At 20.5% G+C, this 26658-nt stretch overlaps 7 protein-coding genes across 7 annotated transcripts; 6 read left to right on the forward strand and 1 right to left on the reverse strand. All coding sequences in view use genetic code 6, as the record gives it.

The window, feature by feature from the left end:
- Positions 1-585: 585 nt before the first annotated feature.
- TTHERM_00760640 (hypothetical protein) lies at positions 586-3824 on the forward strand (the record flags this gene model as incomplete). Its single annotated transcript, XM_001031680.3, has 2 exons — positions 586-1531; positions 1711-3824. The coding sequence occupies exons 1-2, from the start codon at positions 625-627 to the stop codon at positions 3822-3824; spliced, it is 3021 nt and encodes a 1006-aa protein (XP_001031680.3). The 5' UTR covers positions 586-624.
- A 2839-nt stretch (positions 3825-6663) lies between these two features.
- TTHERM_000760649 (hypothetical protein) lies at positions 6664-7032 on the reverse strand (the record flags this gene model as incomplete). The annotated part of the gene is made up of 1 exon (XM_012800275.1): positions 6664-7032. The coding sequence occupies one exon, from the start codon at positions 7030-7032 to the stop codon at positions 6664-6666; it is 369 nt and encodes a 122-aa protein (XP_012655729.1).
- A 781-nt stretch (positions 7033-7813) lies between these two features.
- Positions 7814-8471, forward strand: TTHERM_00760650 (hypothetical protein; the record flags this gene model as incomplete). The annotated part of the gene is made up of 2 exons (XM_001031681.2): positions 7814-8389; positions 8439-8471. The coding sequence occupies 2 exons, from the start codon at positions 7814-7816 to the stop codon at positions 8469-8471; spliced, it is 609 nt and encodes a 202-aa protein (XP_001031681.2).
- Positions 8472-10561: 2090 nt separating this feature from the next.
- Positions 10562-10914, forward strand: TTHERM_00760660 (hypothetical protein; the record flags this gene model as incomplete). Its single annotated transcript, XM_001031682.1, has 2 exons — positions 10562-10839; positions 10890-10914. The coding sequence occupies 2 exons, from the start codon at positions 10562-10564 to the stop codon at positions 10912-10914; spliced, it is 303 nt and encodes a 100-aa protein (XP_001031682.1).
- A 1486-nt stretch (positions 10915-12400) lies between these two features.
- On the forward strand, positions 12401-14566 carry TTHERM_00760670 (hypothetical protein; the record flags this gene model as incomplete). Its single annotated transcript, XM_001031683.1, has 4 exons — positions 12401-13224; positions 13528-13730; positions 13776-13991; positions 14079-14566. The coding sequence occupies 4 exons, from the start codon at positions 12401-12403 to the stop codon at positions 14564-14566; spliced, it is 1731 nt and encodes a 576-aa protein (XP_001031683.1).
- A 2150-nt stretch (positions 14567-16716) lies between these two features.
- On the forward strand, positions 16717-20895 carry TTHERM_00760680 (transmembrane protein, putative; the record flags this gene model as incomplete). The annotated part of the gene is made up of 3 exons (XM_001031684.2): positions 16717-17087; positions 17369-20798; positions 20857-20895. 3 exons carry the CDS (start codon positions 16717-16719, stop codon positions 20893-20895), a joined length of 3840 nt encoding a protein of 1279 aa, XP_001031684.2.
- Positions 20896-23038: 2143 nt separating this feature from the next.
- Positions 23039-26464, forward strand: TTHERM_00760690 (tetratricopeptide repeat protein; the record flags this gene model as incomplete). Its single annotated transcript, XM_001031685.2, has 3 exons — positions 23039-23322; positions 23438-26293; positions 26398-26464. 3 exons carry the CDS (start codon positions 23039-23041, stop codon positions 26462-26464), a joined length of 3207 nt encoding a protein of 1068 aa, XP_001031685.2.
- Between the last annotated feature and the right edge of the window lie 194 nt (positions 26465-26658).

Raw genomic sequence — 26658 nt, forward strand, 5'->3', positions numbered from 1 at the left:
AAATGAATTTAAACAATCAGAGTAAATTTATTGTAGGATATTTATAATCTTATATTCTAAAAATGGATTTATGATTTTTTGTATTAATTAAATTAAAAGTAGCTTAGATTCTAGAATAAAAATGTTTATTAAATTCACTCTACTAAATTAAAATATTATAGACAAATTTTTATTAAATTTCTTCTATTATAAAGGTATTTACTCGAATATTATAGATTCTTGTCATGGAAATAGAAGCGAAAATATTAAATATTTATTAAGCTTAAGAAAAATTAGTTTTATAACTATAAAAATAGTTCAATGGATTTATATTTTGCTGGTAAATACCTATTTTGTTTTTAAAAATAATTTAGATTTTTATATCATTTTTCAATATAAACAACTTTAATGATCATAAATATTTTTGCAAGTCCATATTTTTAGAACTCAATAAGTAATGATTAGTTAGTTAATCTTGAATTGCGTAAGCATAATATATTTTTTATATTACTTTATATAAATTTATTTGTTAATTTAATTAAATTATTAGAATTAAACAATCAATTAATTGTTTTTTTAAAGAATTAGAAAGGAAACAAATATAATTTTTAGATAGATAGAAAGATAGATATTCGTTTTGTAAATATGAGTTAATCTAAAGTTAGCTAACTTATAAAATCTTTTCAAGCTTTCTTAAAAGGCATGCTGTAATCTAAAGAGATATCCTTAAATTTTACATAGAGGATAGAAATTATGCTATTTTATGTTAACAGATATCCACTAGATTGTGATAAAATGGAAATATTTTCTAACAATTCAAATTCAAATGAATTTTTAGAAAGCTTCATAAAAGAAAACTCACTGGATGTTTTAATTTTTAGTGTCAAAGAAATACTTTCATAAAAAACAGCTAATTAAAAAGTTTAACCTACGCAAACAGACATATAGCCTCCTAAAATAGAAATCTAATTATCATAAAATGAGTTGTTGATTAAAGATTATATAAAAAATATGATCTCATCCAAAGACTTGAAGTAAAATCAAAATTAAACTCAATTAGAATAGAACATGGATTTTGGTGGTTACTAAAATTAAATATAATCTCCTTTAATCATAGAAAATCAAACTTTATAAAATATTTTGCAAGAAGAATTCACTGACGAAATAGATAGTCTAAATAATAGATTTAATGCTAGTAGTTAAGGTTCTTAAAAAATTTTGAATGAGCAAACAAAGCTGAATAATAATTACTTAGCATCATCGGAAAGTTTATAAAAAAATTACTTAAAAAGTGCAAGTACCAGTCAAAATATACTCAAATCAAAGAGTCCTTCATTTACTTAATTAGATAATGTTTAAAATGATACAAAAAGTAAATAAAACGAAATAGTAGCTTAAAATTATTCTATGAACAAATCAAGCTCTTAAGCTGTTTTAGCCGATGAAATAGACATAATCTAAAGTGAACAAAATTAAAATATCTATTAAGAATAAACAACGAACTAATATTAGCAAAATAAAAACCTAACAAGTAATGATTTCGTATCGAAAAGTAAGAATTCTCTTTGTTTAATTTTTAATATTAACAAATTCTTCTACTTTTTAGATTTTATCATATAAGTCAAGAATAATTTTAATTTTTTTTGCTTTTAATATTAAAAATAGATTTAAATATTTTTTTTTTTGTTGAGTTAAGTATTTATTAATTTTACTAATTTAAAACAATATTAGACTTAAATTAAATTTAAGAAAATTAAAATCCTAATTAATTTGAAAGTTTGCTGACTAATAATAAAACAAATTTTGGTGATATGAATATAGCAAATGGTAAGTAGAACGAAAACATTTAATACAATTATTTGTAATATAATTAATCTCTTTAACAGTACTAATTTGAAAATCAAGAAGAAATCAAAAAGAGTCTTAATCATTTGCTGTAAGATGTGAAATCAAATCTACAAATAATGAAGAACCACACTATACAATATAATAACTTGATACAAGAATATCAAGATTAAAATAGCTAGCAAAAAGTATACACACTTAAACAAGGTTTAGCAGGAAAATACTAATACAATTTTAAGTCTCCCATATAAATAGAAAACAAAGATATGGATCTTAATTAATAGATGAAAAAGTCTTTAAAAAATGTAATCCTTTATACTAGGAGGGATAGCATTAAGGCATCTTTTTATTCTATTGAGAGCGATCTGTAAAAAAAATTGTAATAGGCTAAGCACAATTTGTAACATAATAATGAAAAAAAATCTTACATAAACGCAGATGAATCTAAATCTGATCAAAAATTTACTCGAGGATAGTAAATAGAATCTCTGTCATAGAGATACATGTTAAATAGATAGAAGAGCAATAATTCAACCTAAAATACAAACTAAAATAAATCTAATTAATTAGGTAATTCTTAGCCATAGTAAATAGATTAATAAATAGTTTAAGGGATACATAATTAGCCATATATGATATATAATTAACTTTAATAGAATTAAAACTCCTAGCCAAACTAAGAATATAATAAAAATATAGCTAATTCTCCCTAACAATAAAATATTTTAAATGAAATTAATTAATAATTTAATAATAAAGAATTACCTAAAACACATCAAATTTAAAGATAATATGATGATAATGAAATAAATTATGCAAGAAAAAACGAGGCTAATATGCAAATCAGCTAATAAGCATAAATTACTACAAATAGCTTTCAATAACAATAGAATGAGCTAGATTATAGTTAAGGATAATCACCAAAAATACCAGAAGTACAATAACAGCTAAAAACTTTCTTGTAATCATAGATTTAAAATCAAGATTTATAAAAAAATTAATTGAATTATTAATATTTTTAAGTTACATAATAACAACTTTAGCCTTCAATATATCAATAATAATAAGTTTAAAATTAAGAACAACAGAAAAACGGTATAAATTATTATGATACTTAGTAGTTGATTGCACCATAAATAATATAATCTCCTGTAGTTTATTAAGAAATATAAACTAAAATTCCAGAATAGTTAAAAAATGAATAAATTTTTTAGGAAGTTTAATAGCTGTAAATGCCTTAAATATAACATCAAAATATAAATTACCAATTTTAATAGTTTCAAGATCAACAATATAAAAATGAATTGAATAATTATTAAGCACCATAATCTCAACCACCTTAATAACTATAACAACCAATTATTTATTAATAATAGGTTACAAATGAAGAAAAAGAAAAAAATTAATAATTTTATGAATTGTCTTAGAATTAAGAGTTGATACTCTAACAATAATCTCCATTTTAGGTTGAAAAATAACAAAATTTATTGTAATAAATATAGATTTACCCATTAAATTAGCAACAAAACCAATCACCACCAATAAATAACTAAAGAAGATTTTAAACTGAAATTAATAGAAATCCATTCAGAAACAAAAATTTACTTGAATATAAACAAAATTCTTTTATAGAAAATATTTCTGATAGCAATTAAAACTATCTAAATAAAATTCCAATAGAATTTGCCATACAGTAAAAAAATATTATTGACTATGAAAAGACAAATCAATAGAATGATCAGCATATCATTTTATAAAATATGTTGAAAAAATACGATTAAAATTTAACTTCTTCACAAAAAAATTTAAGAAATAGCAATTCTCCAAGTAAACAGCTCCAGAATATATACTCACTTGAAATTGTGATGTAGTAAACTGCTAACAAATATAATAACCCAAATGGTGTTGAAATTTAATAATAAAACTAATAATATAACAACTAAAATGAATAATTTTCAGAAAAAAATAAACTTTATAGTGAAAATCAATAAATTTATTGAATATTTAACAATAAATAAATAAATAAATTAACCTTCTATTTTCCATAGTATATTGAGAGGAAGACTTTCTTTTTCTTTATTTTAAAATTTCTATAAAAAAAATTATTAAAAGTTAAATTCTAAATAAATAAAAATATATTAATTAGTTAGTATTTTTTGAATATCTTTTAATATTATTTTTGCTTAAATTATTATGTACACAATTTATACATATTTAAGATTTTCTCCATCCTAATTATCTATAAAATTCTTATACAAATTAAATAAATTTCTTTAAAAGGTTATTATTAATTGGTTAGAACTGTCTTACTACTTTATTTAATGATATTTCTTAATCTAAATTATTGTAATTGTAATTAGTTGTTTTTTTAATTTAATTTTCTTGAATGTAGGCGTCTTTTGATGTATGTATGTATCTTTTTAAATTATATTATCTCTTATGGTAAACCTAATGATATTTAACATAATAATAATATTTGAGATAATACATAATACTTTTTTATTTTAATTACTATAAAAGAATTTGATATGATATCAAACATGATTTATATTATTTGATAATACTAACTTTTCTCTCTCAGTATTGAATATCATATTTATTTTTTTAAAATATTACAACATTAAAAAATTATTTTATAAGGAATATTTCAACTTCTTTATTACTTTTAAATTTAATATTTCTACAATTTTTCATTAAATACATCTAAATTTTAAACAAAATGTTAGATTATAAAGAGCAAAGCAGATTAATTTTACTTTCTATTTTCTAATTACAATAATTTTATTAATTTAATGCTATTAAATTAAATATTTAGCATATTTTTAAGCTTAAAAAGAGAGAGTAACAAACTTAAATATGTTTAGAAATAGAAATTATAATTATTAAATGAATGCTCAATCTTTTATGATAATAATGACATCTGAAATCAAAAAAATTCGAATGTAAAAGTGATTATTTTAATTTACAGTAAAAAAAGAGAGTAAAGCTCTATTTTAATCACATATTTACGTTAGTATAAAAAATAGATAGAAACTATAAAAAATGAAAATTATTGCAATTTTAGTATTTGAAATAGTGTTAATATTTGCCATAGCTATTTCTAGCTTATAAATAGCTCTCTAATATACAAACAAGTATATGAACGAATATGGGCAAAACATCTTTTAAGATGAAATTGAATATAATAGCAATATCTAATCTATCATCTCTTTTAGATTAGCTAGAGAAATATTTAAGCTGCCAACAAGTCTAAATATGATAAATTCATTCAATGAAAAGATTAATTAAGGTAATGTCAAGTATGAGAATAAGTATAAGCCAAGTATTTTAAATATTATTCAAACATACCGTTCTTAAATAAATCCTTTGTACTATCCGCTATTAGCTAAAAACTAAATGCTTTTAAGTAGTTGGTAATATTCATAATCAAAATATTAATCACTTCTTAACTTTAACCATTTAAAATGTGTTTATTTAAAAGATTTTATTTATTTCGATATTAAATTTTATAGAGGTATTCCATATATCATTGAAATATTTTGTAAATTAATTCATTTATTTTAAAACATTTATTTTAGCTAAATAAAACATACAACAAACTCAATATAATTAATCAACTTATTTTATATTAATTAGGTATCAATAAAATGCAACTCAAATTAATTTGCTAGACTTTTAATCATAACAAGCCTTATATAATTTTACAAAATTAATCCCTTTATTTAATGTTATTTAATAGTAAAGCTAACAAATCTCTTCTGGTGTTTTAACTCTTCCTTATATTTAAGTATAAATTTTTAACTCTTAAACAGGAGCAGCTTTAACTAGTTATGTTAACAGTTCTCTATAAATTTAACTAGATACTCCTAATTGTTATAAAGGTTTATTTAACTATACTCCAACCTGTAGGTTTTTTTATTTAAATACTATAAATTAAACTTCTGTATTTATGAATCCTCCTTAAATATCAGCTGCAGCTACTCCTTCATTTTTATCATAATACGTATGCTAAAAAGCTGTGTATTACAATCAATAAAAATAAAATATTGATAATAATCGTGTTTTATGCATTTTATTAAAGCTTTCTAATATTTATAATTACTTTCAAAACGCTATCCAAAGTTCTAAACAATATTATGTGATAGACCCTCGAACTCTCTTAATATATTATAACTCAAAGAAGGAATACAACTATTCTAGTATAAAATAAGCCGATAATTTTTATAAAATAGAACTTTAATATTTAGAAGATCAAAATCAATCACAATAAATTCTTAAATTAATCTAAGATAACTATAATACTTGGGTTTTTTCTCAACAAAATGATAGTTATGTAAATATTTTGCAGATGCTAGATCTAAGTAAAAAAGCTATTGTTATAGATTATAAAAGGAACGGAACAACATACAAAGCTATCTTTAATCCTATTATTTTATATGATTAAATTCCTAAATTTACTACAATATACACTAAGCAGTAAGGCCTATTGCTTGAATATGCTTACCTTTAAATTAATATTATATCTGATGAAGATCTAAAAACTTAAACAAACAAATTACTAAATTTCTTCGCTAATTTATTTATTGCAGTTTAAATATCTCTTCTTGCGTTGAGCATTATAATTTTAATTGTCACAATAATTTTTGCTATTTAAATATAAGCTTAAATTGATAAACCTATAATTCGAATGACTTAGACTTTGGAAAAAATTAACTAATTAAAGGAGCTTGTTGATATTTCACAACTTATTAAAAAATATGAAGAAAAATCAAAATTTATATTTTTATCTAAAGAAACTTATCTGCTTTATTAAAGCTTTTTGGATTTATTTGAAATGATTCAATACACTTCTGAAAGCTTTTTTGTAGAAAACGAAGGTAAAAATCTGGTTAGCTTGAGTAAAAAGGTAGATTTCTTTACAAAATTTAAGAATTATAATGCAGCAGGAGTAACTTATAATAACATTGGAAACATATTGCTTAATTAATAACATTACTTTTAGGCGTTAGAGCATTTCTCAATGTCAATTATGTATGCAAAATAAGAAATTTCTACATTTTTAAAATCTAATCCTGACTCATCCTATTAAAAATTGCTTTAAGACTATTCGTATGCCGAATAGATAAATCCAAAATCTGAAATATTTTCGTAACGTAAAACAAACTCTTAGAATTTTTAAAAAATTTCAACTACAAAAAGTTAATTCATGAAATCAAGCCAATTAGTTGAAGAAAAAAGACCAACAAACTAAAAAATAAAAGAATAAGGCTTAAATTTTTCGAACTAGAAACAATAAAGCTAGTTATTTTATTAGTAAAAATCATATGATTAATTTATAAAATAAATTGAAGAAAAACTATAAGTTCAAGAATTAATTTTAAGTCTGTTTTATAGAAAGCAAAATTATGTAATTACTTTGATGGCCTTTTAAGAAAATTTAGATTCATAATAAAAAAAAAGTAAATAAAGCAAAGGATTTTACTTTTGGAAAGAAATAAAAAGCTTACTTAAAGATTAAATAAAATTAATAAATATAGATCCTGAATTTAAACATATTAATATATTTTTGAATTGCCTTTTGTCTAAGTGTTATTACAATCAATTTTAGTATTTTAAAGCCAAATAAAGACTTACAGAGGCATAAAATATGATTCTAAATTTTAGAAACTCATACTAAGTAAAAACATAAGAACACCTTTCATTAAATTTTAAAAGCAACTAAGTTTCCAAAGAAAATTTTTTTGATGATTCGCAAAGAAATTAAATTAAATAAAATAATTTTTATGATCTAAACTAATTATCGCCAGATTTATCAAATAAGTTTGGAATTAACTTAAGCAAAAAATCTTAAAATAGATAAAGTTGTTTTAAAAACTTTAATCCAGATTTAATTGATTAAATAAATATTTCATAAACAAACTTAACTAGCAAATAAAATTAAAATTAAGAATTGTATGATATTTTTAATAGTTTTGAAACTTCATAAAGAATGTTTTTAAATAAAAAGTAAAGCATCAAAAGTATTTATCTTTAGAACTTTTTAGTTAACAGGAATACAAATAAAAATTAGACTTTAGATAACCAACAATTTAGTGATAAATTATAAAAATTATATGATAAAGCTTAAGAAGAAAATTCTAAAAATTATAAAATAAATATTAAAACACTTCATCAAATGCTTAGTCAATATTTTTAGTATAGTTTATCAGAATATTTTATATTTACTAAAAAATATAAAAAAGCTGCTGAAATTTTAACAGATTTATATGAAAATAGCTAAACCATGACATCCAATTTACCTTTCAGAATAGTTTTTAAGCTAAAGCAAATTTTTGATGTTTAAAATATTGAAGACTTTATTCTATACGATGAGTATTCTAGGTTTAATAAAAGTTTATCTTTGCAAATAGCTATTTGCTTGGAAAAAAAAAGCAAATAAGATTTTCCATATGAAAGAAATAATAATTCTTAAAATTAGAATTCAAATTCAAATTATAACTTAATTAATAAAATAAAAGATCTTTCTAATAACTAAAATTTGTTTTTAAAATAATTATGTGATGTAGTACTTTATAAAAATACTGATAAAATAACTTTATTTACTGTTGATGAAGATGAAAAATGTATTGTTTAGAACATAAAATTGATTAGTGCAAAGCTATTTAGATAATTTTAAGATAATGTATTTTCTTAGTTAAATATTCAAAAAGAAAACATTTTTAAAAGCTAAATCAACGATAGTAAATTTGATGCACATCTAAATAGTGAAATTCTTTCTTTTAATGAAAAATAAATTAGTGTATCTCAGCATTTTAATGAACTAAAAATTGAATAAGATTTATTTTCTGACAAAAAAAGGCTTTAAATTAATTCAAGTAATAAAAAGTATTTCATTTCTGACTTAAGTTTAGTAGCTAAAGACTAAAATAATTATCAGAAAAATAATTTTCAAGAAAACTCTTATAGCTAAACAATTATTTAAAATAATTCTTAAAATTAGAATGTGATATAAAATAGTTCTTGTTATTCATAGTTTTAATAAATAAACTAGCTCAATTAAATACAAAAATAGTTTAACATTTCTCTTTCTTTATAATATAACTAAGAATAATTTAAACAAAATTATTAGTAAAAACAAAATCTAGAATAAAATAAAAACAAAAAATAGAATTGTTTGATTGAATAATTTATAAATTTTAATAACTAGGTTCAAAAATATTTTATAAAATAATCTTAACGATAAATAATAAATTAAGCAGAGCTTCAAAACTTTTACTTTTACGATTTTATTAGAAAGGCTTTGGATTAGATGATTTCCTTTCTGTATCCTTATAAAGTCTCTCAATAGAATGTCAACTTAATTAATAATTAGACCAAATAAAACTTTGAAGTGTGTAAATAATTTATGAGCAAATAACTCGATGGACTTGAGTAAGAAAAATCTTTAAAATTTTTAATTTATCAAACATAGTAAATAAATTTTCTATAAGAAGAATTATTTTTGGAATTATGTAGTCTTTTAGTAGAATTTCGTATCTAAATTATCATTTTTTTAACTGAAAAAGGTGATAATTCTTTAGAAACGAGTAAAGATTTCTCTTTTACTTTTAAGAATAAATAAATATTAAAAATATTTAAAACTGATGAAGAAATCATTTAGTATTTAACTTTTTAAAGAGATAGCTTCTCAAAATTTACATATTTTTCTTATATTCAATACTATTGAGAAATTTCATGTTTTATAAAATATAAATTCAAGTATTGTATATAGAGTAAAATGCCATTTCTATTTAAAAAATAAGCTAAATTTAATGTTTTGATTTAATTATAAGACAATAATATTTAATTTTTAATAAACGAGTAAAATAATTTTTATATTTTTATAATTAATTACACATACATAATATTATTTCAATCACAAATTTATAGATAATAAATTTTTGATAATAATTAAAATTCAAAAATAAGAAAGAATTTAATAAAAAACTAATAATAATTGTAATTTATTATTAGAATAAAAGTTATAATAACAATAATTAATATATTTGGTGAAATAAACATTTCAAAGTAGAAGTTTTAGTAATAAGTAATATCATACAAAAATATCAAATGAAAATAATAGCAATTTTAGTTTTTGAAATAGTATTGATATTCGCTATTTCAATCACTAGCTTATAAATAGCTCTTCAATACACTAAAAAATATTTGAATGATTATGGTGATATCATCTTTTAATAATAAATAGAATTGAGTAGTCACATATAATGTTTGACATCATTTAGATTAAGTTAAGAAATATTAAAATTACCATTAAACCTAAATATTATTAATTCTTTTCATGAAAAAGTCATTCAAGGTCATGTTAAATCTAATAGTCATTACAAGCCAAGTATTTTAAATATTATTGAAACATATTATTCAAAAATAAGTTCTGATCTCAATTAATTAGTAGCTAAAAACTAAATGTCTATTAATAGCTGGTATATAATTAATTAATAACACACTTTTTATATACAAACATAAAAGTTAAAAATATTTTATTAAATGGAATTTTATTTGCAAAGTTAATAATATTTTTAATTTTATATAAATGTTTTATCTAATTTATTCATATTTACTTTTTACAAAATGCTTATTTATTTTATATTATAGGTTTTAATAGAATGCTACTTAAATCAGTTAATTAGATATATAAGGAAAGGAGATTTTATATAATTTAACACTTTTGATTCCATTAATGAATGCAATTAAATATTCATCAAACTAAAATATTTCAAAAATTTCAACTCTTCCATTTAGATTTACAGCAGTATTTGATTCAAGAGAAGGAATTATATTAGCTACTTATGCTAACAGTTCTCTGGATATTAAGTTAGATAGTTCTAATTGCTATAAAGGATTATTTGATTATGATCCTAGATGCAGATTTTATTTTATTAACAGCTTAAATGAAACTTCAATATTTATGAATCCACCTTAAATATCAGCTTCTGCTACACCTCATTATATATCCTAGTATGTTTGTTAAAGTTTAATGTATTAAAATTAATTTACTTAGAAAATAGATAATCGATATGTAACATGTTTTGAATTAAACTTATCAAATATTAATAATTATTTTTAGAATATCATACAAAGTTCTAAGTAGTACTACGTAATTGATCCTAGAACGCTTTTAGTATTTTTTAATTCAAAGAAACAATATAACTTCACAAATATAACTTAAGCTGATAATTTATACAACATTGAACTTTAATACTTGGGAGATCAAAATTAAACCCAATAGATTCTCAAATGTATCAAAGATAATTATAATACTTGGGTTTTTTCTTAAGAGAATGACAGATATATGAATCTATCTTAAATGCTTGAATTGAGTAGAAAAATTATCATATTAGATTATATTAGGAATGGAACAGCTTACAAAGCTATTTTTAACCCTATTATTTAATATGATTAAATTCCTAAATTTATGATAAAATATACAAAATAGTAAAGTCTTTTGCTTGAATATGCTTATCTATAGATAAATATTATTTCTGATTAAGATCTCAAAATATAGACTAATAAATTACTGAATTTATTTTAAAATTAGTATATTATTACATAAATAGTTCTTATAGGGATAAGTTTTATTATTTTGTTTATTACAATATATTATGCTATTCGGATACAAAAGAGTATTAATAAACCTATAGCCCGCATGACAAAATTATTGGAAAAAATAAATTAATTGAAAGAATTAGTCGAAATTTCACAGATTATTAAAAAATATTAATAAAGAGATTGGTTTTTACTTTTACCCTTAGAAATATATTGTCTATATACAAACTTTTTGGATTTGCTTGAGATGATTTAGTACACTTCAGAAAATTATTTTGAAGGAAATGAAGGTGAAATTTTAATAAAATTAAGCAAAAAAGTGGATTTTTTTAAAAAATTTAAGAATTATTATGCTCTTGGACTAACTTATAATAATATTGGTAATATACTTCTAAAATAAGAGTAATATTTCTAGGCATTAGAGAATTTTTAGTTAGCAATAATGTATGCAAAATACGAGATAACTTTTTATTATTAATAAAATCCAAATTCGTTGTATTAAAATTTTCTTTAAACACACTCTTTTGCTTTTGCTTAAGATGGGAATATAAGTTAAAATCAAGAAAATTAAAGTTATTATTTAAAGTAATTAAAAAAAAATAATACTCCTAAGAGTCAATTTGTAAAAAAAGGTTTTTAAAACTAATAAAATAAACAAAAAGTTGAAATACCAAATAATTAAACAAACTCATCACAATAAATGAATTAAACGATATCAAATAAAAGTTTATAGAACAAAAAAAATAACAGCTAACTAATAAAATAAAAATAAGATAAATAAAAAGTGTAAGAACTGATACTAAATCTATTTCACAGATAGCAGAATTAAATCATTACTTTGATATCTTTTTAAGAACATTAAGATAAAAAGCAAAATTAGTAAAAATAATTCTAATTTTGGAAAGAGATAAAAAGCTTAATTAAAAATTAAATAAACTTAATTAATAATGACCAGGAGTTTTCATATATAAAAATGTTTATGAATTGTTAGCTTTCTAAATGCTATTATAAACAATATCAATACTTCAAAGCAAAGTAAAAGTTTGAAATTGCTTAACATGTATTAAGTAATTAGGTAAAATAAAAATAATTGAAAATATTAGAAATTGCTTCTCAGCATTTTAAAAGTAATTCTATTCCAAAATAATATCCTTTAGATGAAATTGAGCAAGATAAACCATGTATCAATTAATTAAATGAAAAAAATTTGCATTCGTCAGAATCATATCATAAGTTTATTTAGAATGTTCAGTTGACTTAATAAAAAACAGGCAATTAAACAAAATATTTTAATTTAGATTTATCAGGTTCTTTAAATAATTAAAGTGCAAATAATCATGAATTATTAAATTATAAGTCAGAATTGTATGATTAAAATAGTTTAGAAGCTTCTTAAAAGATGCTGTTGAGTAAAAAAATATAAAATTAAGAAAGCTAACTGAGCTTTTTCTAATAAACAAAAATTAAAAGACATTAATTAATAAATCCTTAAAATGAATAGACTCAATTATTCAATAGTAGTAATAAATTTGATCTTTAAAACAATACTTAACAGAATAATAATAATAATAATGATAAAAGCGAAACAAATATGAGAATTCTTTATCAAAACTTCAATTCGTATCTTTAGTATAGTCTATCAGAATATTTTATTTACAAAAAAAAATACAGAAAAGCTGCTGAAATTCTTACGGAATTATTTGAGAATAGTTAAACAATTACTTCTAACATTCCTTTCAGAATAGTTTTTAACCTCAAATAAATATTTGATGCTTTTAAAATTGAAGATACTATACTGTATGAAGAATATTCTAGGTTTAATAAAAATTTATCTATATAAATTGTCATTTGCATCCAAATCAATATCAATTAAGACTTTTACTAGAGCAATAAGCAAAATATATTATAAAATTAATCTAAAAAAAGCCAAAGTTATTTTAATTAGAGAAAAGAATTTAAAGATAATTAAGTATTATTATTAAAAAAACTAATTTCCAAAGTACTTAAAAAAAGCTCTGATAAAATAAGTTTATTTTCTTTAGACTTATAGGAATAGACAATTATATAAAATACAAAATTGGTTAATCCTCTTTTATTTAGATAAACTTAAAATGATATATTTGATAAAATAAATACTCTAAATTCAAACAGTAGTTTATTAAAAAGCCACGAAAGCTAATTATGTAAACAAGATAAATAGAACAATTGTGAGACATAGTCTTTTAATTATTAATAGCAATCAAATAATGTCTTCTAGCATTTTAATTAAATGATATAAGAAGAAGAAGATCACTTGAATAAAAGTAAGTAGCAAATAAGCAAAGAATATAGAAAAGTGTTCATTTCAGATTTAAATTAACAAAATAAATCTATTTAAAATTTTATCAACAATCAAACAACTTGCAATTAAATTAATTTGAATTTAAAAGGGTAAATGAATTATTCAAATTTTCAGCCAATTAGATAAACTCAAGACTAAAAATAAAATTGTGTTTAGAATAGCGAAAAAAGCAGTGTTGATGACTAACTAAATGATTATTATTTTTAATTTATTAAAAACCAGAGTATTGAAAAAAAAAATTAAGACAGACTTTCGGGATGTTTTCATTAGTAATTAAAAAGTTTATTTTTATAGATCTATGAATATTTAGGTAAAATATAATAAAAAACATCTATTACCAAACTTGAATAATCAAATTTTTTTTTTTTTGATTTTATTGCAAAAGCTTTGGATTAGCTTATTTCTTATAAATATATATACACAATTGCAGAAAATAACTACAATTAAATACATAATCCATCTAAATCAAATTTCTAAGTCTATAAATAGTATATGAGCGAATAGCTAGGTGGTCTTGAATAGGAAAAACCATTAAAATTCATAATTTATTAAACAGATTAAATAAATTTTATAAAAGACTCTTTATTTTTGAACATGTGTAATGTTTTAGTGGAGTTAAATATTTAAATTATCATATTTCAAGCTTAATTACATGATACTTTTAGTTAGTCTTATAATCACAAAAATAAAGAAGTAATTAAAATTTTTAAAAGTTATAATGAAATTGTTCAGTATTTAATCTTCAAAAGAAATAGCTTCTCAAAATTCACACAGTTCTCATATGTATAATACTATTGAAGAAAACAAAAATTAATTATAGATTTAATAATAATTTGTTTATTTATAAAATTTATTTTAATTTAAAATTATTTATGAGTTGAGAGTATGCATCGATTATTAAAATTTAACTATAAAAATATTATATTTTTAGTCTTATTTTTTTAGAATACAGAAAATAAAAAATAAAAAAAATTCTGCAATAATGTTTTAAAAATATAAATATTTAACAATAATTATGATGAAATCAATTAATATTTATATTCTAAAACAATAATTATTTTTTATATTATTCTTATATTTAATGCTATTGAATATATTTTAAAAACCATTAAAAAACTCTATTTTAATTTTTTTAAAATCTAAGATTTCGTGAGAATAAATCAAAAAGTCTTTTTTTAAATCATGTTAATACCCATTTTATTTGAAAATTTTCTTAATTATTTTATAAATAAAAATTATAATTGTCCTTAAGCCAAATAATATTATGCAGATCAAGTAGTTTAATTGTTTTTCTAATTGTTATTTAATTAAGATGTCTTTTTAAATCAAATAATTTTTAAAGAAGAATTTTCTTTTGAATTGTGATTAGTTAAAATTCATTATTAGAATTCTATTTAAATACTTTCTAAATTGTTATATTATTTATTTATTTTTAAATTATAAGAAACTTAAAAATAATATTTGATGAGAGTATTTCATATATAAGTTTGTTGAAATATATATTTAAAATTTTTATATTTTGAAAATTTTCAATGGAAGAAAAATAAATTCATTTTTATGAAATATAAAATATACCTTTAACATAAAAATCAAATAAATAATTACTCTAACTCCTGATTATTAATGAACCAACCACTTATAATAAGGATCAAAACAATTTTAGAACCAAATTATTAATTATCCAAAAGGAAGTGGAGGTGGGGAATTCCCTTAATTAATCAGGAGCTATAGTATATAATCTATAAAACTTTCAATTATTAATCATAAAGGGATTCTAATTAATAATTCTTTAAAAATATTGAGTTAATTTAGCCAATCAAAATTTAATATATTATTTTGAAGAAAAAAAAAAAATAAATAATAAATGATTGGTATATTTTTATTTATTAAAAATAAACCCAAATAAAATTGATTGAATTACTTAATAAATAAATAATTTAGTAAATCTTATAGAATAAAAAAATTATTTATTCAAAATTCAAATAAGGGGAAGATAAATTCGCTGTTTAACTAAACTTGATGAATACAGTTTTAGAGACTGGTAATAGTATATAATTTTTGAATTGATAAAATATTAAAGAGTTAAAATCAAAAAAATTTGAAATACGATGAATTTAATAATATTTTTGATTACTTTTTTTATGTACATTTATTTTTATGTTAATATTTCAATTGCTCAATTTATGAAAAATAATATGTCTAAAATTATCAATAAATTCTAAAAATGAGAAATTTATCTAAAAACAAACACGTTTAAAAATACAAAGTAAATAAAAAATATTTTGTTATCAATTAATGTTTTATTGAAAAATTTAGAGTTAAAGTGTTATATACTTGAGCAAAGCAATAAAAATTAATAACAAATAAATTTAATTTTATAATTCTTGAAAATATAAGCAGTAGATGGCTAGAATTAAAACTAAAATTTTCTTTATTTTTAAGCCTACTTAGTTCTAAATAAAATTAATAAACATTTTTGCACTTATTTGGTTCTATAAAATATAAATAATTATTTGTCTTAAAATACTTTTCAATATAAATCAATCAAGCAACCATTTTTAAATAGAGTTGCTTTAGTTATTACAAAAAAAGTGAAATTTTCATTTTCATTTGTCATTTTTATCTCAAGAAATAAATGGGGGATGTAGTTCTAGCTGTAGTTAGTTGTAGTTGTTAATAAAAAAAGGAATTAAATAATTTCAAAGAAAGAATAAATTATGTCTTTTAGTTTGAGTGTTCTTTTCTGATAATATAGACAACATGTGATTTTTATAAGTATAATTATAATCGGGTAAAATTTAAGACTCATAAAAGTATAATCCAGTAATAAAAGAGTTAGTTACTAGAGATAATAGAAAAAAGTTAATCTTTTGATCACAAATAAAAAATAAATAATAAATAAATTAGAAGTAAGTAATAAATCTAAAAAAGCTTCTTAGTAAATAGAAATGAAATTGATAGTGATTTCAGTAATTCCAGTTGTTTTGATATTTTTCGTAGCAATATCTAGTTTACAAATAGCTCTCTCATATACAAAGCAATATATCAACGAATATGGTTAGAATATATTTTAAAACTAAATAAAATTTAGCAGTAGCACTGAGTCTATTATTTCTTTTAGATTAAGCAGAGAAATCTATAAGATACCAGTCTATATTAGTATGTTAAATTCGTTGCATGAAAAAATGACCTAAGGTGAAGTTATTATGAGCCATTTATATAGACCAAGCACTGTGAATTAAATGCTGTTATATTAATAAAAATTAACTCCAGATCTAACTAAATTAGCCTTTAAAAACAGGATGTACGTAAATAGCTGGTAACCATTTTTGTTTTATTCAAAAACTTCATCACTAACTTAATTAGCCTTTCTTTAAATAATAAAACCATAATTTTTTCAATAGAAAATAATTTTTTTATTATTTTAGCATTTTCTTTTAACAATAATTTTTCTCTAAATAAATATGTTAAGATTCCTCTAATTTTATTTATTTTACTTCTCTCTTGTTCAAGTTTTTAAATCACTCTCTATTTTTATTATATTTAAAAGCTAAATTTTTTTGGCAATTATGTATATTAATTAATTTTGAAATAAAATAGGTATTAACAAAACGCCACTTAAATTAATTAACTTGATAAACTAGGATAAGAAATTCTTTATAATTTAACTAGGTTAATTCCATTTTTGAATACAATTTAGTACTAAAGTAGATTAAATATATCGAATGTAATCACTATTCCTTACTAGCAAGTAAATATATTTACAAGCTAAGAAGGAATAGTTCTTACTAATTTTGCAAATAGTTCCCTAAGTTCAAAATTAGATAGCAATACATGTTACTAAGGAAAATTTATCTATGACCCAAGATGCAGATTTTTTTATTTAAATAGCTTAAATCATACTTCAATATTTATGAACCCACCCAAAGTTTCTCTTGCAGCAACACCTTCATATCTATCTTAATATACATGCTAAATGGCAAAGCGTTACAACTAATAGACAAAAAATATAGAAAATAGTCATATTTAATGCATTGAAGCTATGCTTTCAAATATTTATGACTATTTTTAAAATATTATCTAAAGTTCTAAATAGTATTATGTGATAGACCCAAGAACACTTTCAATATTTTTTAATTCAAAAAATAAATACAATTTCGCAAATATGACTTAAGCTGACAATTTTTATAGCGCAGAGCTCTAATATTTATAAGAACAAGACTAAGCCCAATATATTTAGAAATTTATTAATGACACTTACAGTTAATGGATTTTTTCTAAAGAAAAAAATAGCTATGTAAACGTTTTGTAAATGCTTAATCTAAGTCAACAGGCTGTAGTGAAGGATTATACTAGGAATGGGACAACTTATAAAATTATTTTTAATCCTGTTATCCAATATGATTAAATTCCTAAAGTTGTAACAAAGTACACAAACGAAGAAGGCCTTTAACTATAATATGCTTACCTTTAGATAAATATTATTTCAGATGAAGATCTCAAAACTTTTACTAATTAATTGCTAAGCTTTTTTTCAAATATGTTTGTTGGAGTTTAAATAACACTTGCCACAATAAGTATTATTTTTTTGATTGTAGCTATATATTATGCAATCTAGATATAAAAATTGATAACTTTGCCAATCATTCGTATGAAAGAAACTTTAGAAGAAATCAATTAATTAAAGGAGCTTGTAGATATTTCAGAAATTATAAAAGAATATGAATAAAAAGCAGATATTATATTCTTATCTTAAGAAACTTATTTACTTTATTAGAGCTTTTTAGATATGTTTGAGATGATATAATACACATCTGAAAGTTTCTTTTTTGAAAATGAAGGAAAGACATTGATTAGCCTGAGTAAAAAAGTAGAGTTTTTCACAAAATTTTAGAACTACAGCGCAGCTGGTGTAACTCACAATAATATAGGTAATATACTTTTGAACTAAGAACATTTTTTTTAAGCTTTAGAGCATTTCTCACTCGCAATAATGTTTGCTAAGTATGAGCTTTCAACTTATTATTAAAATAATCCTTATTCATTATATGCTAATTTACTCTATGAGTATTCCTACATAGAATATATTAATTATTAAACAGAACCATAGGAATAAAGCTCAAGAAATATTTCTATTTCTCAAAAAATTATTCATAACAAAACTAGTTTTAGCAAATCTAGATAACTTTCAAAAGAAAAAAGAGTTTCGAATGACATTTAAGAACTAAATACTTAAGGATAGATTATGAGAAATATATCTATATCTTAAAAACCTACTACTACTAAAACCCACTTTAGTAAATCAAGAAAAATAACATAAGATAAAAAATAAATTTACGAAAATATATAAGAATAAAATTTGACAAAAACTTAACAAACCTCAAAATTGAAAAGACCAAGCAAATACTTTTTAAATTAGTAAAATGCAAAATCATCTGAATAAATATTAAGATAAACTGAAGATAAGAATTAGATATAAGAACTCATTTTAAATTTATTTTATAGGTAATAAAATTATATAGTAACTCTAATGGCATTTTAGGAAAGTTTAAATTCCTCATCAAGCAAATTAAACAATCAAAATAGCTTTAATTTTTGGAAAGAAATTAAACATTTACTTAATGAATAGTTAAAGTTGATAGACTACTTTCCAGAAATTTAGTATTTAAAAGTCTTTATGAATTGCTTAATTTCTAAGTGCTATTATAACTAATTTAAATATGAAAAAACAAAAAAAAAATTCAAAGAAGCTGAAATTGTATTGATTAATTTAGAAAAAATATAAGAGCAAAGAGAAAAAGAACTTCCAAATTTAACAGAAAATGCTACTTTGCAAAAAGAAATAGCTTTTGATTTCAGAAAATAAGCTTAATCAAAATATTTTAATGAATTAGAACATTAACAGTAATAATAAGACACTTCAAAAAAACTTTTTTTCCCTATTATGAAAATGAGATAAAACTAAATAAGTACACCTTCCCATTATAAATTAGATACTTCAGATATAATTAACAACACTTCAATAAATATGTAAGTTATATATAATTAAAATTAAGAGAGCCAAAATAGTTTTGAAACATAAAACAAAATACTTACTAGAAGTAAATCTATTAACTAAGATATTTTAAAGAGGAGAATTACTTCAACTAAAAATGCTAGTGAATAAAAATTACTGATTAATTAATCTTAGTTTTTAGATAAAATAATATAAAATCAATAAAATAAATTATTAGAACTCACTTAATCAAATAATTTGACAAATAGCAGAATGACTCTCTAGACACTGAAACAATATTTTTAATTCAGTCGTTCAGAATATTTTATTTTTATTAAGAAATATAAAAAAGCTGCTGAAATACTCACTGAATTATATGAAAGCAGTTAAAATATGACTTCAAATATACCTTTCCGTATTGTCTATAAAATTAAACATATTTTTGATGCTCATAAAATTTAAGACTTGACCCTGCTTGAAGAATACTCTAGGTTTAATAAGAATATATCATTATAAGTTGTAGTATCATTAGAGTATATTACTACTTAAAATAATCGATTAAGCAATTAGTTTAATCTATTTAAGATCTAAAATCAAAGTCAATAATAAATAAAAATTGGAAATGATTTTAAAAAGGAGTTTTCAGAATGCCAAATTCAACTTTTGTTAGGACTTTCAATGAGTGTTTTAACTAAAGACTCTGATAAAATTTGTCTTGTCACTATAGACTAAGAAGAGAAATCTATTACATAAATATTAGAATTGATTGATATTAAATTATTTAGAGAAGTTTAAGATAATGTTTATGATAAATTAAACATTCAGAGCTTTAAAAATCAAAATTTATAAAGCATTTAAAATCAAGACTATATTTTAGATAGATCGCGTTATACTTAATTCAATTCTTAATGTTGTAAAGAAATGATTGATTCAGAAATTACTGAAGATGTATAGATATTTGAAGAATACTTTAACAAAAGTCAACAAAAATTAAAATCTAACTAAAAGAGGTTTTTAATCTCCGATTTAAATACTGTAAAAAAAAAATAAAAATCTTTAAATAATAATAATAATAATAATAAAAATTGTTTAGGTTGTTTTGATACTGATTGTTAAAATAATAGTGAGCTGAAATTTATAAATAATAATGAAAAGTCACCAAACACTTAAAAATAAATAATAAAAAGCTAAGATGAACTTTTAGACATACAAAATAGAAATAAAAATATGAATTTAGATGAATAATTTATCAATTTAAATAAATAAATAATTTAATATTATATCAGACTATTTAAATAGAAAAATAAATGTTAATTAGAGTTATAAAATTATTACTTTTATGAGTTTATCAAAAAAGCTATTAATTAGCTAATATCTTATCAATTTCAATATAAGATTTCAGAAGATAAAATCCTCAAAATGAAAAATTCTAAGTCTTCAGATTTTGAAATATACAAATATTTTATTAGCAAATAGCTGAATGGACTTGAATAAGAAAAAGTACTAAAATTTATAATCTATCAAACTCATCAAATTTAAATCTTATAAGATTCTTTATTTATGAATTTATGCTGTTTTTTAGCATAAATTAACATTTAAGTGATTATCTATTTAACTGAAAAAGGAAATAATTTTTTAGAATTAAGTTAGAATTAATCCTTTATTTGTTAAAATAAAGAAGTTATAAAAATATTTTATAATTAGGAAGATATCATTTAATATTTAATATTCAAAAGAGATAAATTTTCTAAGCAATCATATTATTCTTATATCTAATATTATTGATAATATTTTATATACCATATATCAAACAAATTTTTAATTCTATGTTATGATTTTTTTGTGTAAAGTATTAATTAAAATTGTTACCTAACCCAATAATTTTTTTTAACTTTGAATTCATTTAGTTAATTAGAAAATATAATGAATTATTTTGAAGATAAAAAAAAGCTAAAAAATTAATTTATTTCATAATTTCAATTTATTAATTAAAAATAAACCCAAATAAATTTGAATTTTATATGAAATAAATAATTTAGTAAGTCTTAGGTTAACAAAAATTATTTGTTTAAAATTTAAAATAATTTAATGTGAAATCTTTATACTCTTTATCAATTGATCAACAAAATTTTAGAGATTAGTACACCGCATAGAATGTTTAAATTAATAAATATTAAAGAGCTGAAATAAAAAAATTTTAAATACAATATATTCAATAATATTTTTCATTACTTTTATAATGTTATTTTATGAAAAATAGTATGGTAAAACTAATCTATAAACTCTAAAAATGAGAAATTTATCTAAAAACATATTTAAAAATAAAAGTAAATAAAAATTATTTTGGTTATCAATTAATGAAGTTTTAAAATTATAGGAAAAGTGATAAAAAAACCAAGCAAAGCAATAAAAATTAATAACAAATTAATTTAATTTTTATAATTTTAAAAAACTAATCAGTGAATGGCTAGAATTAAAACTAATATTTTCATTTATTTTTTTTGAACCTACTTATTTCTAAATAAAAGTAATAATTATTCGACTTAAAATATTTTACTAATAATGCATAAATAAACAAATCGCTTTTAAATAGAGCTGCTTTAATATCATAAACATTTTGATTTCTAAATATTTATTTTATTTTGTCATTATTAATTAAAAAATTAATGGGAATTACAGCCATTAATAAATAATTTCTAAAAGTAAAATTTAATTTATCATTTTTAACTCAAGAAATAATTAGGAGCTGTAGTTATATTGGTTAATAAATAATAAAGTATTAACTAATTTCAAAGAAAGAATAAATTATGATTTTTTTTCTTTGAGTGTTCTTTTCATATATTTTATTATTATTAACATGTGGTTTTTTTAGTAAAAGCATAATTCGGGAAAATTTAAGACTCCTAAAAATATAATCAATTCATAAAACAGTAATTAGAGATAAAAGAAAAAAATTAATCATTTGATCTGAAAAAAAAAAATATTACAAAATTAAATAAATTAGAAATAAGTAATAAATCTAAAAAAACTTTTAAGAAATGAAATTTCTAGTAATATAAGTAATTCCAGTTGTTTTGATATTTTTAATAGCAATTTCTAGTTTACAAATAGCTCTCTTATACACAAAAGAATATATCAATGAATATGGAGAGAATATCTTTTAAAACTAAATATAATTTAGCAAAAGCACTGAGTCTATTATTTCCTTTAGATTAAGTAGAGAAATCTATAAGATACCATTTTATATTAGTATGCTAAATACGCTACATGAAAAAATGGCTTAAGATGAAGTTATTATCAACAATTTATATAGACCAAGCACTGTGAATTCAGTTTTATAATATTAATAAAAATAAGCTCCAGATCTGGCTAAATTAGCCTTTAAAAACAAATAGTATATCAATAGCTGGTAACCATTTTAGCATTATTCAAAAACTTCAACACTAAATATATATTTTTTAGCCATTGAATAATAAATCAAAATATTTGCTACAGAATGTTCTTTTACCATTTTATTTAAGCCATAATTTTTATCTAAATGCGTTAATATTTCTCTAATGTATTTTTTTTATTTTACTTCTGTCTTGTTCAAGTTTTCAATCACTCATTCTTTTAATTATTATATTGAAAAACTAAATTTTTTAGAGGTTTTTTATATTAATTAATTAAAATAGGTATTAGCAAAACGCCACTTAAATTGATTAACTTGATATACTAGGATAAGAAATTCTTTATAACTTAACTAGATTAATTCCCTTTTTGAATACAATTTAGTACTAGAGTAGATTAAATATATCTAGAGTAGTCACTATTCCTTACTCACAACTAAGTGTATTTTCTAACTTATAAGGAATATCTCTTACTAATTTTGCAAATAGTACATTAGGCTCAAAATTAGATAGCGATACATGTTACAAAGGAAAATTTGTCTATGACCCAAGATGCAGATATTTTTATTTAAATAGTTTAAATCATACTTCAATATTTATGAATCCACCCCGAATTTCTTTAGCATCAGTACCTTCATACCTATCTTAAATTACATGTTAAATGGTAAAGAGTTACAATAAATATACATAAAAAATAGAAAATAGCAATGTTTAATGCATTGAGGCTATGCTTTCAAATATTTATAATTATTTTTAAAATATTATTTAAAGTTCTAAATAGTATTATGTGATAGACCCAAGAACACTTTCGATATTTTTTAATTCAAAGAATTAATACAATTTCGCAAATATGACTTAAGCTGACAATTTTTATAGCGCAGAGCTCTAATATTTGTAAGAACAAGATTAAGCTCAATATATTTAGAAATTCATTAATGACACTTACAGTTAGTGGATTTTTTCTAAAGAAAACAATAGCTATGTAAACATGTTGTAAATGTTTGATCTAAGTCAACAGGTTGTTGTGAAGGATTACAAAAGGAATGGGACAACTTATAAAATTATTTTTAATCCTGTTATCCAATATGATTAAATTCCTAAAGTTATAACAAAATACACAAAAGAACAAGGCCTTTAGCTATAAAATGCTTACCTTTAGATAAATATTATTTCAGATGAAGATCTCAAAACTTTTACTAATTAATTGCTAAGCTTTTTTTCAAATGTGATTATTGCAGTTTAAATAACACTTGCCATAATAAGTATTATCTTTTTGATTGTAGCTATATATTATGCAATCTAGATATAAAAGCTAATAACTTTACCTATCATTCGTATGAAAAAAACTTTAGAAGAAATCAATTAATTAAAAGAGCTTGTAGATATTTCATAAGTTATAAAATAATATGAATAAAAAGCAGACATTATATTTTTATCTTAAGAAACTTATTTACTTTATTAGAGCTTTTTAGATATGTTTGAGATGATATAATACACATCTGAAAGTTTCTTTTTTGAAAATGAAGGAAAGACATTGATTAGCCTAAGTAAAAAAGTAGAGTTTTTCACAAAATTTTAGAATTACAGTGCAGCTGGTGTAACTCACAATAATATTGGTAACATACTTTTGAACTAAGAACATTTTTTTTAGGCTTTAGAGCATTTCTCACTTTCAGTAATGTTTGCTAAATATGAGTTTTCAACTTATTATTAAAATAATCCTTATTCATCATATGCTAGTTTACTTTAAGAGTATTCCTACACAGGATATATTAATCATTAAGCAGAAGTATAGGAATAAAGCTCAAGAAATAGTTCTATTTCTTAAAAAATTATTTACAAAAAAACTAGTTTTAGCAAATCTAGATAACCTTCAAAAGAAAAAAGAGTTTCGAATGAAATTTAAGAATTAAATACTTCAGGATAGATTTAGAAAAATGAATCTTAATCATGCAAAGTTTCTACGACTAAAACCCACTTTAACAAATAAAGTAAAAAATAAAATTAGGAATATAAAAAAGAATAAAATTTGACAAAAACTTAATAAATTTTTAAATTGAAAAGACAAAGCAAATACTCTAAAAATGTATAAAATGCAAAATTTTCTGAAAGTATATTAAAGTAAAGTGAAGAAAAGCATTAGATATAAGAACTTGTTTTAAATTTATTTTATAGGTAATAAAACTATATAGTAACTTTAATAGCATTTTAGGAAAGTTTAAATTCTCCATCAAGTAAATTAAACAATCAAAACAGCTTTAATTTTTGGAAAGAAATTAAACATTTAATTGATGAATAATTAAAGTTGATAGATTATTTTCCAGAAATTTAGTATTTAAAAGTCTCTATGAATTGCTTAATTTCTAAGTGCTATTATAACTAATTTAAATATGAAAAAACAAAAAAAAAATACAAAGAAGTTGAAATTATATTGATTAATTTAGAAAAAATGTATGAGCAAAAAGAAAAAGAACTTCCAACTTAAACTGAAAATTCTACTTTGCATAAAGAAATAGTTTTTGATTTCAGAAATAAAACTTAATTATAATAATTTAATGAATTAGAATATTAATAGTAATAATAAGACACTCCAAAAAAACATATTTCCAATTTTATGAAAATGAAATAAAGCTAAATGAATACACCTAACCATATTATTTTAGATATTTCAGAAAAAATTAGCAACACTTCAATAAATATATAATATTCAAATTCAGAGAATATTAACTAAGATGTGTTAAAGAAGAGAATTTCTTCTACTAAAAATACAAGTGAATAAAAATTACTGCTTAATTAATCTTAGTTTTTAAAAAAAATAATATAAAATCAATAAAATAAATTATTAGAAATCACTTAATCTAATAATTTGACAATAAACAGAACGAATCTCTAGACACTAAAACAATACTTTCAATTCAATCGTTCAGAATACTTTATCTTTATTAAGAATTATAAAAAAGCAGCAGAAATACTGACTGAATTATATGAGAGTAGTTAATATATGACTTCAAATTTTCCTTTCCGTATTGTCTATAAACTTAAACATATTTTTGATTCTCATAAAATTTAAGACTTGAGTTTGCTATAAGAGTACTCTAGGTTCAATAAAAATATATCACTATAAATTGTAATATCATTAGAGTATATTACTAATTAAAATAATCACTTAAGCAATTAGTTTAATTTATTTAAGACATAATATTATAACCATAAACACATAAAAACTGCAAATAATTTAAAAAAAGGGTTTTCAGAATTCCAAATTTAACTTTTGTAAGGACTTTCAAGAAGTGTTTTAACTAAAGATTCTGATAAAATTTGTCTTATCACCATAGACTAAGAAGAGAAATCTATTTCATAAATATTTGAATTGATTGACTCTAAATTATTTAGAGAAGTTTAAGATAGTATTTATAAAAAACTAAATATTCAAAACATACAAAATCAAATTTTATAAAGTATTTAAAATTAAGCTTATATTCTAGATCAATCATGCTATTCTTAAC

This window comes from Tetrahymena thermophila (genome assembly GCF_000189635.1).
Source record: "Tetrahymena thermophila SB210 genomic scaffold scf_8254370, whole genome shotgun sequence".
Taxonomy (NCBI): Eukaryota; Ciliophora; class Oligohymenophorea; order Hymenostomatida; family Tetrahymenidae; genus Tetrahymena; species Tetrahymena thermophila.